Source organism: Physeter macrocephalus, chromosome 14 (genome assembly GCF_002837175.3).
Source record: "Physeter macrocephalus isolate SW-GA chromosome 14, ASM283717v5, whole genome shotgun sequence".
NCBI classification, from domain to species: Eukaryota; Metazoa; Chordata; class Mammalia; order Artiodactyla; family Physeteridae; genus Physeter; species Physeter macrocephalus.
In genome coordinates, this window is record NC_041227.1 from 132771442 (window position 1) to 132792173 (window position 20732).

A 20732-nucleotide genomic window follows, 5' to 3' on the forward strand; every position below is an offset into this window, starting at 1 on the left:
GCGCGTCCGGAGCCTGTGCTCCGCAACGGGAGAGGCCGCAACAGTGAGAGAGGCCCGCGTACCACAAAAAATACCAAAAAAACCCAACAAAAAAAGTCAGAAACTGTAAGAGAACCACACAAGTTGCAGCACATAATGGGTTGGCACCATCATCACCTGGGTCTGTGTGACCCCCTGGAGCTCAGGACTCCACAAGTCAAGTCTTACTCATGTAAAACGATGCCTCACTGGAGTGTGCGCTCTAAGGTGTGACCATAGTCCATTTTAGACGGCTTCTTTTAAACGAAGTTCTCTATTTTGGCATAGAACAAAATGTAAATCAGTTTGTGTTTCCCGTGGCAGATTCATCTTAACAAATCAATGTTACACAAGAAAAGAATAAACTTCCATACTATTTTCATGTAAATGAAGTCAACACACAATAAAATATCAACCCAAAATTTTAAATAAATGCTTAATAAAACCAGACTCTACATATATGACTGCAAAAATGTCAACCATTTGCAAAAAGGACTAAGGTACCTCTGCATTATTATAAAAAGCTGTGCTATTTTTCTCTTGTACATCTTCCCCTCGTGCTGTAAAGAAGGTTAGTGGGTAGAAATCCTTGTGTGCTGGTTGCTTTCCACTGGCCATCAGTTTGCCCTCATAGAAGAGCTCAGAAGTGTAACTGCAGAAAAAGACCGAAATAAATAAAAATAGTAATCTATCATCAAAATTAATTTTACCCATAGGAAAAAACTACCAGTCAAGTATCACGCTGCTTTATGCCCATGATTAATTTTAATCCAAACATCTAATACCCGTGATGCCAAGATTTTCACCAAAATTAGCCACAGAAATGAAAACACAGTGGGCTCCTGGCACACCACTGATAAATGAACTGATCTGGGGAAGGCATGAAGCCAGAACACAGAGAGAAAAGGAAGAAATGATGACAGTTCAGTACTAGACGAAACTCTTGTTTCATGAGGAAATTTCCTAGGTGTCATGGTTTTCTATACTAAAATTTCTTAAATGTATATTTTTATTTATGTGGATCATATACCTATGCAAACGCAAAGATCTAGAGACACTGAAACAATACACACAATTGAAGGGTATTCCAGTCTTCAACTGTAAAATGAATACTCTGTGCTCATGAAGATACTGCGTGGTACTCGATTCATCACTGACTGCAGCAGGTGACTGGCAACAATGACAGAGGATTGAATCGCGCTTCACGCCGCTGGTAAGAGCCACACGTACGTCTAAACTTGGTTTTGTATCTTTCCTACCGCTTTCAGAGAAACCTGAAAGTTATTTTCCCATGACCGCCAGAATCAATATTATTACATTATACTAAACTTGAAAAAACCCTACGTTTTGGTGGTGACAGGGACAGGAAAGCAGCACAGAGGGGCTCCCAGGGCGCTGGGAACGTTCTGTTTTTTTGGTCTGGATGCCGGTTGAGGGGTACGTTTGGTTTGTGACTATTCACTGGGCTACCATTTATGATACTTTTACAATAGAGACCTTTTAAAACTTTATTACTAAGTTTCATGGTTTTCTTTCCTTCCTCCCTCCCATCCTTCCTTTCTTTTAAAATAGGCTCCTTGTATAACACAGCCAGACACACATACGCAAACCATTATGTGGCCTGTCAACATATTTGTTTATTACATCATGTAGTTTTACATACACATTATATATTTAGTCACAGAAAAATATGTTTATAGCTAGTAGAACCTAAAGTTTTTGTTTCCAGAACTGCCCTACTATAATAAATTACAGCTGACTTTTGAAGTGTACTTTCACAGACATAAAATTAAACACGATTTGCAACACTAGGGACACCATGTAACTCCGCTGGCAATAATCTGGCCCTAGGAACAGTGCTGTTTTGAGTCCCCTTCCAGCGGACCACACGAAGTGTGACAGAGGGGCAGTTCACACCTACTTGATGATAGCTTCGTGGGAGCGGTAGTTCTCACACAGGAGGATCCTGCAGGGAAACTCGGCAGGGTAATGCTCATAGAGCCGGTCAAGCAATGAAACATGAAGGTTTCTCTCCCTGGCAAACTCACTGTAAACAAAAGGGCTGAGCTGTAACAGAGAGACACATGGAGAGAATTTAACTAAATATACAAGTAGTATTTTTTTTTAACATCCTTTACAAAAAATCTACCATGCTGAACCTTCCGATGTACTAAACCTCAACATGCTGAATGCTGGAATAAGCAGAGTCAAAAATATTTTCTAGGGACAATTTTACTACTATAAAGAATGAGGCTAAATTTTCTAACGTTTCGTTTCAGCATGCCAACACTAACCTAGAGTTTCTACACATAGGTTAATAAAGGACTCTTCCAACTTAATAATAAATAGCTACTACCTTAGTGATTTTAGGGATGCAACCCACTGCATCATTGGGGGAGTCAATCAACTGTCTCACTAAAATTAAGCAACTATTTTAAACAGTGAGCTAGCAGGATACACCCCCTATGACTAAAACACTTATTTTTAATAATGAGCAAAAAAGCCATCTTTATCTCGTAAAGTGTAAGGAGCCATCCTTGATTATAACTTTGATGCTAAGAACAAAATTAAACTTCTGGCAAAGAAACAAAAACAGAACTTGTCCCTCTACTTTCAACTCTTTCCTAAATGGACAGCTACAACACTGTGTAGGTTCAATCTCAACCAACTGTGACAAAAGAGAAAGAACCTCAAACTGAAACTTTGCAAAATTGGTATTTTAATAGAAAAACTGTAATTTTCTTTCATACATCGGTATTAAGAACAGACAAGTTCTTTGAGATTTTGGCTATTATTTTTAATTAAGCACTTTGTTTCCCATGAGAATGAAAAATTAACCCTTCAGGAAAACAAATGTTGGGGACAGGAACTGGGGAATCGTAAGAAGGATAATTTAAATTTATTTGATAAAGAAAAGTAAGAATCAAATATTCATACTACAGAGAACTGAACTTCATATTAACAAACATGACAATCAGAACCCTGATAGACTCATTCATTCCACTCTCTATCCAAAGAAGGAAAAAAAGTGGGGTGGGGGGGGGTGGTTAGCAATTTTCCTTCAGAAACACCAACATTTTCCACTATTAGTACAGAAATATTTAAAGTACTTAAACTGACATGCATGGCACAATTTCATAGGCTGTTTTAGAACACAAAATATTAAACATCAAAATATAACAGAAGTTCCTTTCAACATGGTGACTCAGAGGGCACTCACCTGCATGTGGTCACCAGCCAGGACCACCCGGGTGTCCTTAGTCGCTAACGCTAGGGGCATGATGGTTTCACACTCCATGGCCTGGGCAGCCTCATCTAATAGAACGTGCGTAAAAAACCCTGCGAAGTACAGTGTAAACACAGGACCGCATATTACAGCAGTGATAAAGGGAGGAGTACTGTCTTTCTTTTAAGGAAAGAGTTCAGTGTCCTGATTTAAGAGCTGTGAGTACTTTTAATGCCAGTCCTCAATTCAGAAGATCATATATTTAAATCATTCTTTAAAAAATAGAAGTTGAAAGGAATAACTATTTTACTCAACAATAGATATGTAAATGGCATCTGGTCCTAATGGCCTCAAGACTAACAATTAAATCAGGACACATAAAAAAGACTTTAAAAGTACAAGATAGCAGCTTTTCACCACAAAGAAAAGCTGGCAACAAAACAGCGATAGGCCCAAAATCCTTTCACTATTTATTTGCTAAAACACCAAAAATAAAACAATGGTAGTTTAAAAGTAACTTTAGCTTAAACACACACATTAGACATTAAAGAAAATCATACCCAAAATCTAATATAAAGGAGAAAGTGATAATCTAACTTTGACCAAAAACAAAGGTTATCTGTTAGCAAATTCACTATTTTGATTATTTATGTTTATTGTGTGTGTGTGTGTGTGTGCATACAGATTATAAGATTATATACAATTTTTTAGCCTAAGCCAAAAACAAAGGGGTTATCTGTTAGAATTCACTATTTTGATTATTTATGTTTATTGTGTGTGTGTGTGTGTGTGTGCATACAGATTATAAGATTATATACAATTTTTTAGCCTAAGACCCTATCCTGGCTGTAAAAATATCACCAGTCTGGAAAAGGCAGAAAACCAAAAGTGACACAACCGGTATCGAAAATGTACAGTGTCAAATATCCCCCAGATGCAAACACCCACGTCCCGGTTACTGCGGCCACTCACACTTGAGGCACAGGAATCTGTGTACGGAAAGGAGGAAAAGCCTCTCTGCCCCTAAAAGAGGAGACAGAAGAAAAATCTCCTTGCTGTCTCAATGCCTAGAAGTAAATGTTGCCCCCTACGGCTAGCTCACTGAGGTAGGGAGAGGGGCGCCCTGTTTTTACCAGCGCAGCAAAGAACACAAAGTAGCTTCTCAGCATGACCCGTTGCAACTCTCTAATTAGCCTCCTGTGAGTTGGCCCAAGAACCTAACCCCTATTTCTATGAATAGCAACAAGCTCCAAACAATCTGTTTATACAACTTCCTAATGCAACTTGTTTCTAGGTTGGGAACTTTCTAAACCTTACTGACCGGCAGTAATCAGCGCCAGCACCATCACCACCATCATCACGGTCCATTCAAACAAATGGCTATGTTGACGGTACAAGTATCAGTAACTGTTGCCTATTTAATGACAGTGGCCCAAGCATGATTTGGACACATGCATCTCCCTGTTGAGGAGAATCTGTGCTTTTTGTTCTACAAGACTAATTAAGGAAGATGACTACATAATTATAGGATCAAACTGGAAAAAACTGAGACTAGTGAAAAAAATCTACTCTTTTCATTAGATAACATTTTAATTAAACAGAGCTAGGCTTAAATCAGGCACTGAATAAATCACGAAATTGTTATACTGTTGCTTAAGCTAGTAAAAGAAACCTGAATTAGTCAAGCTGATTTAGCCTGAGCCTTGGTTGTCTTAGCTGTAAAATAACCCTCCACGGAGCTGATACGAGAGTTAAATAAAGTATAAACAACGCCTAAAACAAGGCAGATAGTTGACTTGCAAAAAATGTTCTACACTCTTGCTCTTCAAAGTCATTCTTTACTCCTCCTCAAAACTATACTGTTTAGGAGGCTTGGGTATTTAATTTACGTGGCAAATACGCAGAGTATAATCATGAAGTAATGAGACCGATTGTTAAATAAACATACCAAAATTTACATTGCAAATAAGTGTTGTTCCATCAAAGAAGTCAGTTGAGAGGAAATATAACTCATTCCAATGGATGCAGCCACTGTTCAAAACATTTTTGAAACTCTGCTTTTGTAACTGCCCTCACCAGCCAGCTATGAGCTGCGTGCACAAGAAAAATAAGTCTCATTACATGAGAGGCACGTCTCTCTCTCTCTTTTCTTTTCAACCCCTAATGGTATTGCTCAGTTTGATAACCTACCTTATTTACCAGACATGTCTCAGAAAGATTTTGAAGCTTTTCTAAAATTACTCTCAAAAAAAGAAAGTTTGGCCACTGTTCATTCTTTAAGATAAACAGAGGTTTATCAAGGGCCTCCAGGTGTCTATACCCTGGGCCAAGTGCCAGCAATACAAGGTGAAGAGAACTGTCTCTGCCTTCCAGAGACTTAAAAGAATTTGTCACTGGCTCTGAAAGCAATTCCAAAAGGAGAGAGCAAAAAAGCGTTGACCAATGTCAACAATTATAATAAAGCAGTAATAAATGAATATTCTTCCAAAGCAACTACCTTAAAGTGATACCACATTTTGAGGGTCAAGTTCTGCCATATTTATCAGAACTTCTTGTCACCATCTGCCTGTACTTTGTATAATATTAGTTTGATTTTACATAGTTCCTGTACTTAAATAATCTTAATGGTATGTCATAAAAAAACCTATCATGACTGTTGCCTCTACACTGGATTAATGGAAAACTATTTTAAAATTAAAAACTTGAGAAAATTGTAAAAAAAAACCAACACTGTCCAAATTTGAATTTTTCACATGATCAATAGTAAGTAAATACCATCTAATCAATTAAAGAACAAATAGAGTAGCAGTCACTAAAATGTCTAAACTAGGAGTTGATAATTTTCGTGTGTGTGAACGGCCAAACAGTACACATTTCAGGTTTTTTTGGCCATACAATCTGTGTTGCAACTACTCAACTCAGCTGCTGTAGCACAGAAGAATCCATAGAAAATATAGGTAAATAAATGGGCATGATTGTGTTCCATCCAATAAAACTTGATTTACAAAAACAGACAGTAGGCCAGATACGGCCCACAGGCCAACCCCTGATCTAAACTGAATGCAGAACCCTGTGCATTCAGACACCCTTTCTGTGTCTTGAGTCAGCATACCAGGTTCAAGGTCCAACTGACAGAGGTACTGGGAAGTATTCAACGTAACAACAACCACTCGGTGTTTAAGAATATCTTCTTTCTGTGGCATCTGAAAGGTGGAATGTGCGCTTGAGATCAAACAGTACTGATGCACAACTGGGTGGACAGTCTTTACCCAGCGATTTCTGAAATATACCCTATAAAAGAAGATAACATTTCCTATTTATACTTATTAACATCTTACCAGTATCTGATTATCAAAATATCAACATTATGATTCTAAGACTACAATACCTGGAACTTAACAAATCAGTCTGGTAACTGTTAACACTCACTCTACTGGATTAGAATTTAACATACAACTGTAACTCGCCCCCACCAAAAAATGAATCAAGCAGAAAGTATATACACTGCGATAAGATAAATATCTAATTATTTTTAAGTGTTCAGAATAATCTTACAACAGAATGACACGCAGAGTTTCATAAGCATTAGTTTTTTTACTTCAAAACATTCCCATTTGGGAATTACTTTTTTTTCCTAGAATATTCTTACAAAAATATACTTACATTATCTATGCTAATAAAATATAGTGAATTGCATACTTACAAGAGAAATTTAAAAGTTACCTGCATTTCACTTTAGAATATATTCTTATACCTATATTTAAATAGACCTCTATTTAACGTTCTGGAAATTTAAAAATAAATTTAAATTTTGGACCATCAGAAAATCTTAAGAAAGAGCATCTCTCCATTAATTGCGAAAGAAAAACAGAAATAGGACTCATACGACAGATTACTAAGATGGTACAGAAACAACTCATCCATCCACCCACCCACCTCCCCCCATCCCTAACCCACCCACATCACAAAGATCTGCTGGGCATCTACTATGGTCCAGCACAGAGACAAGTCACATGGCTTGCAAACTTTCATAAAGACTTTGGATTTATTCTGAGTTTAATGGAAAGCCATCAGAGAGTTGTAACAGGGCACATGTCAAGAGACATGCCTTAGGTTGTTAAAGGACCCCTCTGTTTCTCTGGACAGAACACACAGTTTCGGAGGCAGGAAGAGGGCTGGACAGTGGTGTGGTGGTAAATGTTGAACAATCAGCCTTCGGGGGGGTGGGGAGGGGTGACCTGATCTGCAGTGTTTGCTGGTTTCTGGGGTATAAAACCTACTATCATGGCCAATTTCACATGAACTTGGGAAGACATGCACATGCTTGGCTCTCACAAACCAGTACCAGCTGCTCCGCCACCCCAGGGACTGGGAGAGAGGCAGGGGAGGGGCAATATCAAGGAGACCAATTAGGAGCCGCTGTAAGGATCCGGACAAGAAAAAACGATAGCTTGAACCAGGGTGGTTAACAGCAGAGATGTGAAAATGGTCAGATCACTGCACGTTTTGCGACTAATGCTGACAGGATTTACTGATATACTAGATGTGGAATTTAAGAGAAAGGATGTTCCATGGCTTTGAAACTGGGCAAGTGGCAGTGGTGGTGCTAGGCAGGAACAAATCTGGGGTGGGAACTGAGAAGTCCGTTTTGCACACATTTAGTAGCAGACATCCAAGCGGAGATATCCAGTAAGCAGAGGTAGTTATAAATGTGGCGTTCAGAAGAATGCCTACGACAAGAAATATACAACTGAGATCATACTTAAACCCTGAGACTAGAAGAGCTCACTTGGAGAGTAAGTGTAGATAAAAAGGAAACTAGTTGGAAGAATGGCTGATGGACCACTTCCACATGTAGAGGCTGGGGAATGGAGGGACACGGGAAAGGAGACTGGGAAGCAGCCATCAGTGAAACAGCAAAGAACTCAGGAGATTGTGAGGGTCCAATCAAGGGACATAAGCTTCCATGTCACTAAATCGTTTGGACATTTTCCGGGCCCATCAAGTTACTTATTAGCAGCATCCATCTCTGTGGTTGCTCCCTCCTTGAAATATTCTCTCCCTCAGCTGCCATAACGCAACCGCTCCCTGCTTTCCTTCCACCTCTCTAAGCTGGTTCCTCAAGGCTTAGCCTTTAGTGCTCTCATCAAGCTCTGTCCTCGCACCTGACAATCTCATCCCAGGCCCATGGCTTCAGTTACCACCAATACCCTGATGACTCACACGTTCTTCTCTCTCCAGCCAAGACCTCACCTCTGAGCTCCAAGATGCATATCCAACTATTTATTTGACACCTGTCTCCTCAAGAATGTTTCAAAGGCAGCTCAGATGTCATATGCACAAACACCAACCTCATGATCTTCTACAATGTGTTCTAACCCTCCATGAAACAATTAAAACTGGTTATTGTCCTTTTTTTAAGCAAAGCAAAAAAAAAAAAAAAAAAACATTTAATAAATGTCCCTAATGTATAAATAAATTGTAATAGAGGAAAGTAATGTATTTTAAAAGCATTACTATGATAGGAAGGACTGTGAAAGTAACCAACACCACTCCTAAAAGATGTAAAAATCTTAAACATGTTTTAGGTTTTAATAAAAAATATTTAAATCAGATCAGCAAAGCAGAATGTCCTTTTAAATATATGAAAAATCTCATTTTAAAAATTATCTGAAAAAGTATTTACAAATTATGATTCCACTAATATTAACTTACGTGTGTGTATTTAAGCATATAAATGACTAGAAATTAAACTGTAAAATGTTAGTAGTATTTGACTGGTAAGGTTATAGATAATTTTTATTCTTCATGCTTTCCTATATTTTCCATATTTTCTTAAATGAACATTTCATTGTAAAACTGAAAAATTCATTTTTCAAATTACTTATCAAAACTAACTCCAGGCACTGCTTCTTTCTCAAAGAAAAAATAGAAATTGAAGTTCTAAGCCTCATTACTGACTTTTTTGTAGTTACGCTGGAAAGCTAGCTCAAGATGAAGTTAGTAAGAATACAAAGTTTGATCATTAGGCAAATACAAAATTTGATCATTTCCTCAAAAATATAACAGTCTAGGGCTTCCCCGGTGGCGCACTGGTTGAGAGTCCGCCTGCCGATGCAGGGGACGCGGGTTCGTGCCCCGGTCCGGGAAGATCCCACGTGCCGCGGAGCGGCTGGGCCCGTGAGCCGTGGCCGCTGAGCCTGCGCGTCCGGTGCCTGTGCTCCGCAATGGGAGAGGCCACAACGGTGAGAGGCCCGCGTATCGCAAAAAAAAAAAAAAACAAAACATATAATAGTCTAGCGCTGACTTTAAAAAGACTTAAATATTTTCTCAGTACTTTCATTTTGTGCAACATTTAAGGTAGACACTGTCTATAAGATTATTTAAAACACATCCAACAACATTTTTCAAAATTGGAGAATTGACACTTTGAAGTCCATGGTATAAAAGGTGACACCAACTAAGTAACTTACATATTTCTAGAAATAAACTGTCCACATACCCCACATGAATTATAATGAAATTAAAAACAGAAGACTGTTTGGTAATATATCATTTTAGTTCACTGAAATTTTATTCATGTATTGAATTCATATGCAATGAACACCCCCAAAATATTATTACATAAGATACTACAGAATCAGAAAGACCTTATTTATTTATTTAAAGATCTTTACAAAATAACATATACCTTCTATTTGTCCAGAAAACAGTAAATGTACACTTTCTCCATAGATAGCCTTTATCTAATAAGCGATAACTCTGCCAGAATCAGCTACTGATTTTCAGAAGCATACACAGAAACTATGTTTTCCTCTCTATTCCATTTTAAAATCTTCTAATTCTAATAAAGTAAGAAGTAAAAACTGAAACTTAATGTAATTAAAATGGATTCTAAAACCTCCATCCCAAAATAATTTAAGCTCAACTCCTGGCAACTAATAGAATTGTATACATTTTAACCACAAGTGTGCATATTTAAACATATTTACTGTTTTAACTATTTAATGTTTATGGCTATTTTCCTACTCTGTCACGTTTACTAGGGCCCACTCTGCGCTACAGTGTGAGAAGGTAAACCTGTCATCATCACTCTTATTCCACAGAGACCACAGATCTTCAAGGTCACATGCAGACACTTAGGGCCCTCTTGTGCTCTTTCCCCTGCATTCTGGGACAGTTCACGTAAAGCTGATCTCCCCAGAGCGCTCAGCCGTTCTAATTTTCTCTACTCCATCTCCCATACCACTCATATTTGTTGTCCATTAGGAAAATTACAAATTAATCTCAGTTAATATAATGATAGACGGTGCTAATAAATCCTAACATTTCAATGTATTAACCCTCCTCGGAACTACATTCACAAGTTAACATCTTTCCTGAACAGAAAAACTGGTGAAAATACAGCGCCACGTAAAGGCCAAGCCTTTTCTTATTTTATTCCACTTATTAAATGAAATAACATGAAATTTGTATTTAAATAAATTTAAATATTTTCTACTAGAGGGCAAGTTTCTGTATTTGGGCCACTACAACTATACACAGACCCTACTGGAACACAACTTCTTATCCTACATATTTAGACGCACTACATGTTGGACTGTAATGCCCAAAACATAATTTTACATGGGAAAAGCTAAACATAATGCTAGCCAAATAATGGATTTCAGTGTTTATCAACCACGGCTCTCCTGCCCCAAATGTCAAATGACCTACGCTAGGTCAACCAAGCTTTGAGGGGTCTTCACTCCACGGTTTCCAAGCCGAGTACAATGATAAATGAGATTGTCACAGCTCCTACATAACATACATACACAAACATAAGCACACACACAAGCTCTACCAACAATAAAACACCTTATCGACACTGACGTAAGAACACTCATAGCAAATACGCTACTAGCTAACTCAATTTCCGTTACGGGCTAAAAAAGATTAGAATCTGAAGCAAACTAGTTATCGATGAATTTATCCATTGGTAAATATCACATTTTCATTTATAGTGACTGTATACATGTGATATTTTCTTATCAAATAAAAGTGGGTTCTACTTAAAATACTTATTTCTTCTCTAATTTGTCTTCAGAGTAGAAACAGAGTATGGCATAAAAACCTGTGTTAACAGGCCATGTCACTTTTTTCTCTTTTGTTCTTTTGAAAGCAACTGCAAAATCATTCCAATGGCTTTGCTTATGGTTATTAAAGAATTAAATAGCGTAACCTCATTTTTCCATGCCTAGGCTCAACTACAAAGAAAAAGTTAGTGAATTATGATTCAAAAGTGTGGTTAGAAATTAATTCTTAAACAATAATTGTATTTGAACAACATAGGGCATGACATATTAGTTTGTAAAATGGCAAAACTAAACATTAATTCTTATAACAATGAGAGCAAATGGTATAATAACCATTTAATGGTTCTTTATTGTTTTCTGAAGAAAAGGATTTTATTCCCCCACAACCCTAGGTTTAAGAACATTTCATATCCATAGACACTTAGTAGACCTGTATTAACCTAGAAGTTTCTTTATCTCTTAAATGATAGCAAAGAGCTATAAGTACCAGTCGGTTACACCGTGCTGCAGAAATCACTTCAATTTCATGCTTCTCTAATGCGTAGCGTCTATGAAATTACCTGCACGATCACAGTCAAAATTTTATTTCCATAAACAACTATCACTGCATGACTTACTCTGCCATGCAAAATATGCTAGAATTTTAATTAAAATTGATTTAATCATAAATTTATTAAATCGTAAATTTATATATAGTAGCTTTTAGAGGAACACATCAAAATCGGCTCAGATTGTAACAACATTTTTTACATACAAAACTTAAAAAAGGATGTCTTTCTCTTTACTTAATGTTTAAGAAATGAATGGTCAAAGATTTTAAAATTTTTCCTTAATTTAAATGGTTTCTTCAAAAGGCATAACCTCCAAATGCCAATGCACAGTTAAGGATTTTGGTTTTCTCAAAGTTACTAAAATCTTTATAGACACCTTTTCTTAAGAATAATAAAGTAGGATACAGAGACATAATAAGCCTTAAAAAAATACCTGAGAGGTCTTGCCTGGGGATTGCCTGCTTCTACATATGGATGTAAATAATCCTTTATGTAGAGATCAGCAGCACTATTAGAATGGGTGCAAATGAGAATCCTGCTGAAATAAATGGTGCAAATAAAAAGAATGATAAAACACAAAACTATTCAAGCAGTATAATACCAAAAAAAAGCAGTGGCCATTTTAATATAATACATTTCCCTCAACCTACTCAGTAACCTCCAACATATTATTCAACTATGCTTTTAGGAAATTATTATTAAAGCTTAATTAACTCTTTAAGCTGTAAAGGAGATCAGTTCCCCCAAATTATTTTTAAATCTATCATATAAAATTATTTTTTAAAAACCCAACCCTTTTGGCACTAACATTTATCACAATCTCTTAGCAGCCTTGGCGTTTTGAGGACTATTTAAAAGCTACCATTCTCTATGTTGCCAATTTTTAAAAGCAGTACGTTTTCAGAGAATTCAAATTTTAGTGCTTTGGGGTTTGAGTGTGGCTCTTTTTCTTCATCTGTAATTTTTTAAAATTTTCACAAGCAAGATGAAAACTGTCTCGCTAGCCCTTGCTTTGTCTTCACAACAAGGACAGAAACCGTGGCCTGCTGATGAGACCAGGGCACACACAACGCCATCTCACCTGGTCTCCTGCTGCTGGAGAATGTGCTTGACGGCCTGAGCTAGGGTGAACGTCTTGCCGGTGCCGTAGGGGCCGATGATGAGGACAGGAGGCAGCTGTACCGAGAGTGGGGTCGTAACGGCCAGAACAGCCTCCTTCTGTTTTGCGTTTAGCCGAGGATCCAACTGCTCATCCCACTGTCTAAAGAAATTAATATGTAAGTTATTTTAAACACACGCATCTTACTCACACGCAGAACATGGCACACAAGTTATCTTGAATGTCACTGAACCGTTAAAAATACTGAAATAACATAGCATCTATAAAAACAAATGCTTATTCTAAAACTACTTTTTAAAAAAATTCCCAACAAAGTCGGTGTAGGGTGTTTTACTACTCGGATCAAAATTCACTTTAGTTATCCTGTCCTTTCCAAGTGCAAAAAGATTCTGGTAACTAACCAAGAGACATCACAACACACTTCCAGTCTAGTTGCTATGTAGCGGCAGTTTCTTTGCACAGCAAATAAAATGGAAAAGGGAAACTAACTGATTTTCAAATTCTAATCCATTGAAAGATCTCTCAGGAAAACTTAAAACAAAAGAAAAAGAAAAAAACCTGTGTCACTGGTTAAGAGATATCAAACTTTTATAAAGTTCTTAATTCAGAAAATAGCAGGGTTTTTTTTTAAGGTCAAACAATACGAAATGTTTTCTGATTATTTTCACGCACACAAATAACATACGTATGTCCTATTTTTCTGGGTAGAGAACACCTGTCATGGCAACACAAATGGCTGTTGTAATGAAATCCATCTTATTAGTGTCCCTTCTATGACTCGGCTAAGTTTTGAAGGTTTAAACGGACGGCAGATGCTGAAAGGGATCAAACTAAGCGGAGAATCAACAGCATTCTTTCTCATAACTACAATTATAATACTAAATATTGCAACAACTATGGTAAAAATGATAGAGACGTAAACCAAAATAGGAAGGGCGTGTGAAGAGACTCTTAGAAAATTTGCAAAATGCCTACAAAATAATCCTGAAATAGGAGGACACAGTTTAGAAGCAAAATGCCCATTCTGTGAGGCTACACTCTACTTAAACAGAAGCTAGTTATTTATGGAAAGTTTTCTGAACTCTTTCAGTTTTAAAAAATTATAACTAATGCTATATATTATGACAGATAACTTCAAACAAACAAAATTCTCCTAAGGTAAAACCTTAGAAAACAAATTTTAAGCATATAAACATGTCATTATTTATTTTTCTGAAATTTCACTTTTTTAAAGTAAGAAACCAAAGGACTCTGACCAGTGGCACTAGACTTCCTGGAAGCCATTCACTAAAACTCCAAAGACTCCCTCGGCATTAACCAGTTTCTTCACTCATAATTCTGCCAGTACCTAGCAATGCTCCATCTCCTATAAATAAGGAAACTGCTTTAGGTAAGTACTAAGTCCAGAGCTAATACACGTGGCAGACACTGTGGAACGGTTACCCCCAAACCACCCGCGGGGCCCGTCTCTTCCTCCTTCTACTACTGAGCCCAGACAGCTATAATACTCCCTTTCCAGCCTCTGTGGCTGGAGACCCGACCCTGGTCAATGAGACGTAAAAGAAGTCCCTCAGAAGGGCTTCTATACCCAAGAAAACAAAACAAAGCCTCTCTAGAAGAAAGCCTTCCTGCTCCTTTGCCTTCCTCCTTCACCTTGCTGGAAAAAGCTCATGATAAATAAAACTGCAGAAGCCATCTTATAATCATGAGGCAACAACAGGAATCACGAAGAAAACTAATGCTCTCTAAGTAGAGAGAAAAGGGAGACTAGGTCTGCAGAGGTACTGCTGAGCCCCCGTACCAGCCCTCGACCACCCAGCTCTGGGCCTCTACTTCTATTTGTTTAGGCCACAGTCAACCCAACAAACTGTCGCTTGCATCCATACCTGACCACTATGATTCTACGATAACTGACCCCAATGGTCCCTTTATCTGTACATGTAGATAATGATACTTGCATCGGATCGATATTTTAAAGGCTCAAATAAGATAATGCATGTAAGCTGTTAAGAAGAATAACTAAAAAAAAAAAAAAAAGAAGAAGAAGAACTGAGCAATAAGTGCAAAATTAACTTTGACTTCTATTACTATAATATTTTCTGAGGATTTCAGAAAAATAAGATATTACTTGACCAGCACACACTTTTGAAAATCAAAAAATGTTTTTAGAATACCCTCTAATCTCTCAAATTTGGGGACTTTAATGAACTTATGAATGAGATCGATATTAGATTATATACATAAGTATAAATCTAAGAGATCAGTGACAGATTTACAGGTATAATTCTAAAATATGTCAATATCTCTTTGTTTTATTTATATAGACCATTCTACTTGTCAATTGTTTCAGTGCAAATAAACGCTTCAGAGTAGATCAGAAACTTTACCAATGTGAGTCATCTCAATAGTTTCTGGTCATGAATGATGAACATTTACAGAAAGCCAGTAAGTAAAACAAATTGTCTCTATTTATTATACTACCTGCTTAATAAAGGGAAGAAGATTTACAATGAACATGCTGGTAAAAGTCATCTCTGATTTTCACAATTAAAACAACATAAAGTCTTTTCAAGTTTACTCTGAATAAAATAAGAGTTACTTTATTCTCTGAACCAAATTAATTCTGAGTTCTTTTTTGTTCCTGGTCTGATGCATTGTTGTAATTAATTTATAGACTACATGCTCAAGAATAATTTCTCAATTTCATTTATCTTTCTATATTCCACCTTATTCCAGAAAAGATTTTAAACGGCTAATAGCTTCTCAGCGTTCCTAGACCTAGATACATTTTAATTACTATTTAAATTATAGTGGTATGAAATCTCTTCCTGCTTGAAAAGTTTTCTGCTACTTGACATTTCCTTACTTTTGCAGTTAACACTTGCAATCAGTGGTATTTGAATATACTGCTATACACATATATTTTTCAGAAGTGAACATATCAAGTCAATGCCTATAAGTTTACTGGTACGGCCTCACATTTGAAACCCTAATTTTCTTCTTTAAACATGATATTCTTATTAACTTAAACGTGTCATATATTAATAATGTGCAAGGTTGCGTTGGAGACTCAAAGACAAATAAGATGTGTTCTCTTCTAAAAAGCTCAGAGTCTAATGAAAACAGCAGAAATGTACGCAACTGAGAAAAATTAATTTTAGAGAAATTATGCTTGAAAGTACAAAACTGACTGAACCTAGCACATACTAGGCATCAATAAATATTTGTTGAAATAACGAAATGGAAGAGCAGATTCATTTACTAGAAGGAGAGAGCCCTTGAGTGGGACTAAATTTTAAAGGACAGGTAGATCCTCCAATAGATCAATATTGGGCAAAGATTATTTCAGGGAGAAAAAAACCACAGATAGAACACAGGGCTGCGGGAGGGGGAAACGCAGCGTTTAATGAGTATAAAGTTTCAGTTTTGCAACATGAAAAGGTTCTGGAGATAAGCTACACAACAATGTGAATACACTTAGCACTCTTGAACTGCACACTCAAAAATGGTTAAGATGGTAAATTGTACGTTATGTAGAGTTTACCACAATTTTTTTTAATTTTAAAGAATTTTTAAAAAGATAAGGAGGCAAATAAGTTCAGGGCAAATTAAACAAACGTCAAGGTAATTCTATATGGCTAGAACATGAAGATTTAGAGGAAGAAAGGGAGAGTAAGAAGAAAAAAGTAGAAGAAATCTGCAAAGATACTGTTGAGAAGCATCGTCAATAAGCCCACGTAATATGAGTTTTGTATTAGGACGTTCAGACTTTATCTGCATCTCAAGGAGAAGCCCTTCAGAGGTTTATAAGCAGTGAAATGAAATGATTATTTTAGCAAACTAACTCTGGAAGAAGTATGTGGGTTGGACCACAGAACAGAGACACAGACAGCAGGACTGACGACTGACTAGAAGGCTACTGAAAGAGTCCAGCTCTAAATTATGCACTGGCTGTAGGGATGGAAAGAAGGGAAGGATGCAGAGAAGCTGAATCAAATAAGAGCTAAACATATGAGATGTCCCTGGATTTTTACAATTGGTAGATCACTGATTACTTTCAGGAGAGTGAGGAAGGAGAAAACATTACAGGATGAGTAGATAAGAATACCACAATTAGGTTGACTATCCTTGCTCAAGAATTTTGGCAATAAAAAGAAGAATGAGGAAAGTGAAAACAAGGGAGAAATGATTTGGATTTTGTATTATAAGGCATATTTTGATTTGTTCTGCTTTTAGGACCAGAAGAAATGAAGTGTGAGGGGAAATGATATAAGTCACTCCTAGGCCTGGCCCATAACAATTTCCCACATGGTCCTCTGCGCTCCTGCTTCCCCTGTCTGCCAGCTCATGTCAGCACCCAGGGTGACCCTGGAAACCACTCAGTAAAGATACCAGAGCCTCCATCAGAGATGGAACAGGGCCACCCTACCATGACTAGACTGACACAAGTGATTAAAAAATAAACTATTTTGTGGCACCCCTGAGATTTAAAAAAAAAAAAAAAAAAAAAAAAAGGTGGCGTGAGCTGGGCATGGGCAGGGGCCAAGAGGATAAAATCCGGTAAAAGAATAAAAAAGATGCAGTCACAGAGCTGTCACTACAGTTAGTCTGGAAACAAAATAGAGGTACCGTATTTAACTACATGTAAAGATGTGTAAAGAGAATTAAGCAGAAAAATACTTACATAACAATTAACTTTATAGCATCTTCCATGATACTTCCTCCATCTTCCTAAATTACAAAAATGTCTTCCCTATTCAAAATTTATTTTAAATTAACTATTTGAACCACTTTAGAAAGGCCCTAGTTTCCCTATTCAGCTTCTACTCAGGAATATTCCTAAATTGCTTGGCATTCTATGAAATTAAGGCCGTTGAGAAAAGCAACAGAACTTACGCAGACTCTGAGGAAAAGTGAAGAAAATCGATGATGAACTTCAAATGCTTCATTCTAAGGGTTCTTGTACTCTCTTTTCTCAACTAATAACATGTCTCTTGAAGAATATATGGAAACTTTCTTATAAACATATTTGAGTTATTTGATACAGATATTAAATTTAAAATTTATATAATTTCTGGAATGAGATATCTCTTTTTTGTACCTGTTGGGACTCCAAGGTATGGTTGGAGTCATAGTGATGTCTGGAAACAAAACCCCATTGTCCTTGATCCTGTCTAGCGCATAATGCATTTCACAGAGGGGTAATCGATTTAATTGAAACTGAAGTTCAACCTAAAAGACAAAATTAAAAAAATTATTTTAAAAAGCATTAAAGCAAACATCAGTGCTTTTCAGCTTCCTAGAATGCTCTGTGGAGATACCCTTTTACAGGGGCCAAGTTTAGAGACGCCTTTAAAGTGTAATCATAGTGTAATAATAATTATTATGCCTAACATTTGCTTTGTTTATTCAGTGCCAGGCACTGTAATATGCACTTTACATAGATTATCCCATTTAGTAGCACCAATGACGTGTGTACTATTATAAACCTCATTTTTCATCTAAAGAAACTGAGGCACTTGTAAATTACTTAATCTTAAATAAAGATTATCTGATTCCACCATTCCTACGAAGAATATATTTGATAAAATTAGTAGAACATCTGTGAAATATCCTCTCTCAAGGGTTAAAACCAGGCCTATGACACTGTATTGATTTACTATGAATGGATAATATTCACCAAATGCTATATCTAAAAAGAAAAAAAGAGTAGCTTTCCAGTTAAATATGGCAGACTGAGCACAGTTCACCTAAAAACCCATAAAGACAAAAAGAACAGGAGCAGATACAACTTCAGATAAGAACTGCCCCAGGATCTAGCTTAGTTTATTTTACTCTGTTCTTCCATTGCCGATTTGAAACAGAAATCAGAAAGCTTGACCTCGTATAAAACTGGAACATTTTAGATTTTACTTAAAGAGAATCGATTTTCTCTGAAAGTTACCAAAGGTCCAATTCTCCACCCACCAGAATCAATACTTCAAAGTCAACTGCACTTCTAGTCGTGGCAGAAGGAGAGGATCTGCTGACAGGGAAAGTACAGACAATCACAGTGAAGCTGCCACACTTCAAAACATACCTGTGTGTCATAATCAGGCCGAAGATGAAGTTCTTCACAGCATTCCCTGGATATCCTTAAAAATATATATTCTTTTGTTTTTTCTTCAATAGTAGCTTCATAAACCTTCTCTTTGGTTCCCTGGGTCTGTACTAACTTCTCTTTAGGGACTGGTAATAAATAAACAGCATTGACTTTGGTCATCACCAGCCGTCCCGCCAAAGTATCTTCAGAAAGTGTTTCAGAAAGCTTAAAACGGCCAAAAAGTTGTCCATTCTGAGCATACTTTGCACCTCCAGAAACTCCAGTGAGCATGAAGCTTGCTAGAATCTGCAACTGCACTTTCAGGTTGAACCTAAGTCAGAAGTAGAAAATGAGTTTGAATATTTTACATCAAAAACATTAAAACTAAATAAGAGAGTAAAACAAAATAAATCAAATATAACATAGAAAAATTAAAGGTTCATTATCAATTCCACTCCACTGAGCTACAAATTATACACTGTCTTTAATCCAAGCTGGAAACAACAAAACTTTAAGTGAATAAACTCTCCAAGTTTATAAAAATACGTGCTTAGTTGTGCTGAAGAATACACATCTCTTTACGTCTGAGCGTTTAAATGAAACTAAGCATGGTTTTTTAATGAAATGAAATATCATGTATTAGTTAATATGAAAGTCTGTTTGAATATACCATGAGGACAATCAAGACTTTAAAATCACCTAAAGCCAGAAGGAAACGTACTGTATTGAAACTACAACAGACTTTTATTAAACTGCTGCTTTCCAAGTAGATCTTACCAAGATTCTAACCATAACATTTCTCTTCCAATAGCGTTGACGAAAAACATCCAGAATACATTTTTATTCTTGGCTACATCAAGGCAGGTCTCATGCCCAAACTATGGAAAGAAAAGTTAAAGGCTATCTTATTAGACAATGGCTGGTGCACTCACTCCCACTTCCATGAGCACACGTGAGCATGAAAGAGAACATGTGTGTGCAAGAAGCACAGAGAATCAAGATTAATTCACACAGTCAAGAAAGATGAAGTGAAATGAAGATTTAAATTAGTGAATAGCTCTTCCCCTTTGCCATTCTGAAATGGTGCTGTGAGAGAGAAGACAAAGTGGTAACAATGGGAACACTGTCTCCTTTTTCTTCATAAGGTTTAAAAAATTTGAATGAAAAAATTTAAGTGTTTTATAATCTATATACCCATTTGTGGAAAAGGCTACTTTTTAACGGTACTACTGAATTTTCTTTTCAGATCTTCTTTTGGATATGTGATGTCAAGAATGTCTTATAAATTCTTAAGGAAAAAGAAAAAAAAAACCTTTTCTAAAACATTATACACTTCTGTAACACAAACACTTGTACTGCTTACAATATTAGAAAACCAATTCTAATTAAAACATTATATTAAAATTTTGAGTTTCCATTTATATACTTTAAAGTTAGAAAACTGTAAGACTAGAGAAATATTTTAACAGAAATAAGAAAACACTTAAGGAAAATAACACATTTGAACAGCTATTTATGCACGTAACAAGTCACAGCATTTATAAGCTCCTTTTTTTTTTTTTTGCAGTACACGGGCCTCTCACTGTCGTGGCCTCTCCCGTTGCGGAGCACAGGCTCAGTGACCATGGCTCACGGGCCCAGCCTCTCCGCGGCACGCGGG

General features: G+C 36.7%; 1 protein-coding gene across 9 annotated transcripts in view; it reads right to left on the bottom strand.

The window, feature by feature from the left end:
• HELZ (helicase with zinc finger) overlaps nt 1–20732 on the bottom strand; it is a 170152-nt gene that overhangs the window by 86077 nt on the left and 63343 nt on the right. For 7 of the 9 annotated variants that reach the window (XR_003683191.2, XM_028499836.2, XM_024130021.3 and 4 more), the window contains 8 exons: nt 19070–19403; nt 18092–18222; nt 12952–13131; nt 12304–12408; nt 6357–6535; nt 3239–3357; nt 1940–2085; nt 523–670 (listed from right to left, as the gene is read on the bottom strand). Coding sequence is in view for 8 of the 9 variants with exons in the window: in XM_028499836.2 (XP_028355637.1) it covers nt 523–670; nt 1940–2085; nt 3239–3357; nt 6357–6535; nt 12304–12408; nt 12952–13131; nt 18092–18222; nt 19070–19403 (1342 nt within the window). In the remaining variant the exon portion in view is untranslated. The remainder of the gene's footprint in view (nt 1–522; nt 671–1939; nt 2086–3238; nt 3358–6356; nt 6536–12303; nt 12409–12951; nt 13132–18091; nt 18223–19069; nt 19404–20732) is intronic. The other 2 variants (XM_024130024.3, XM_024130025.3) reach the window with 2 other exon arrangements.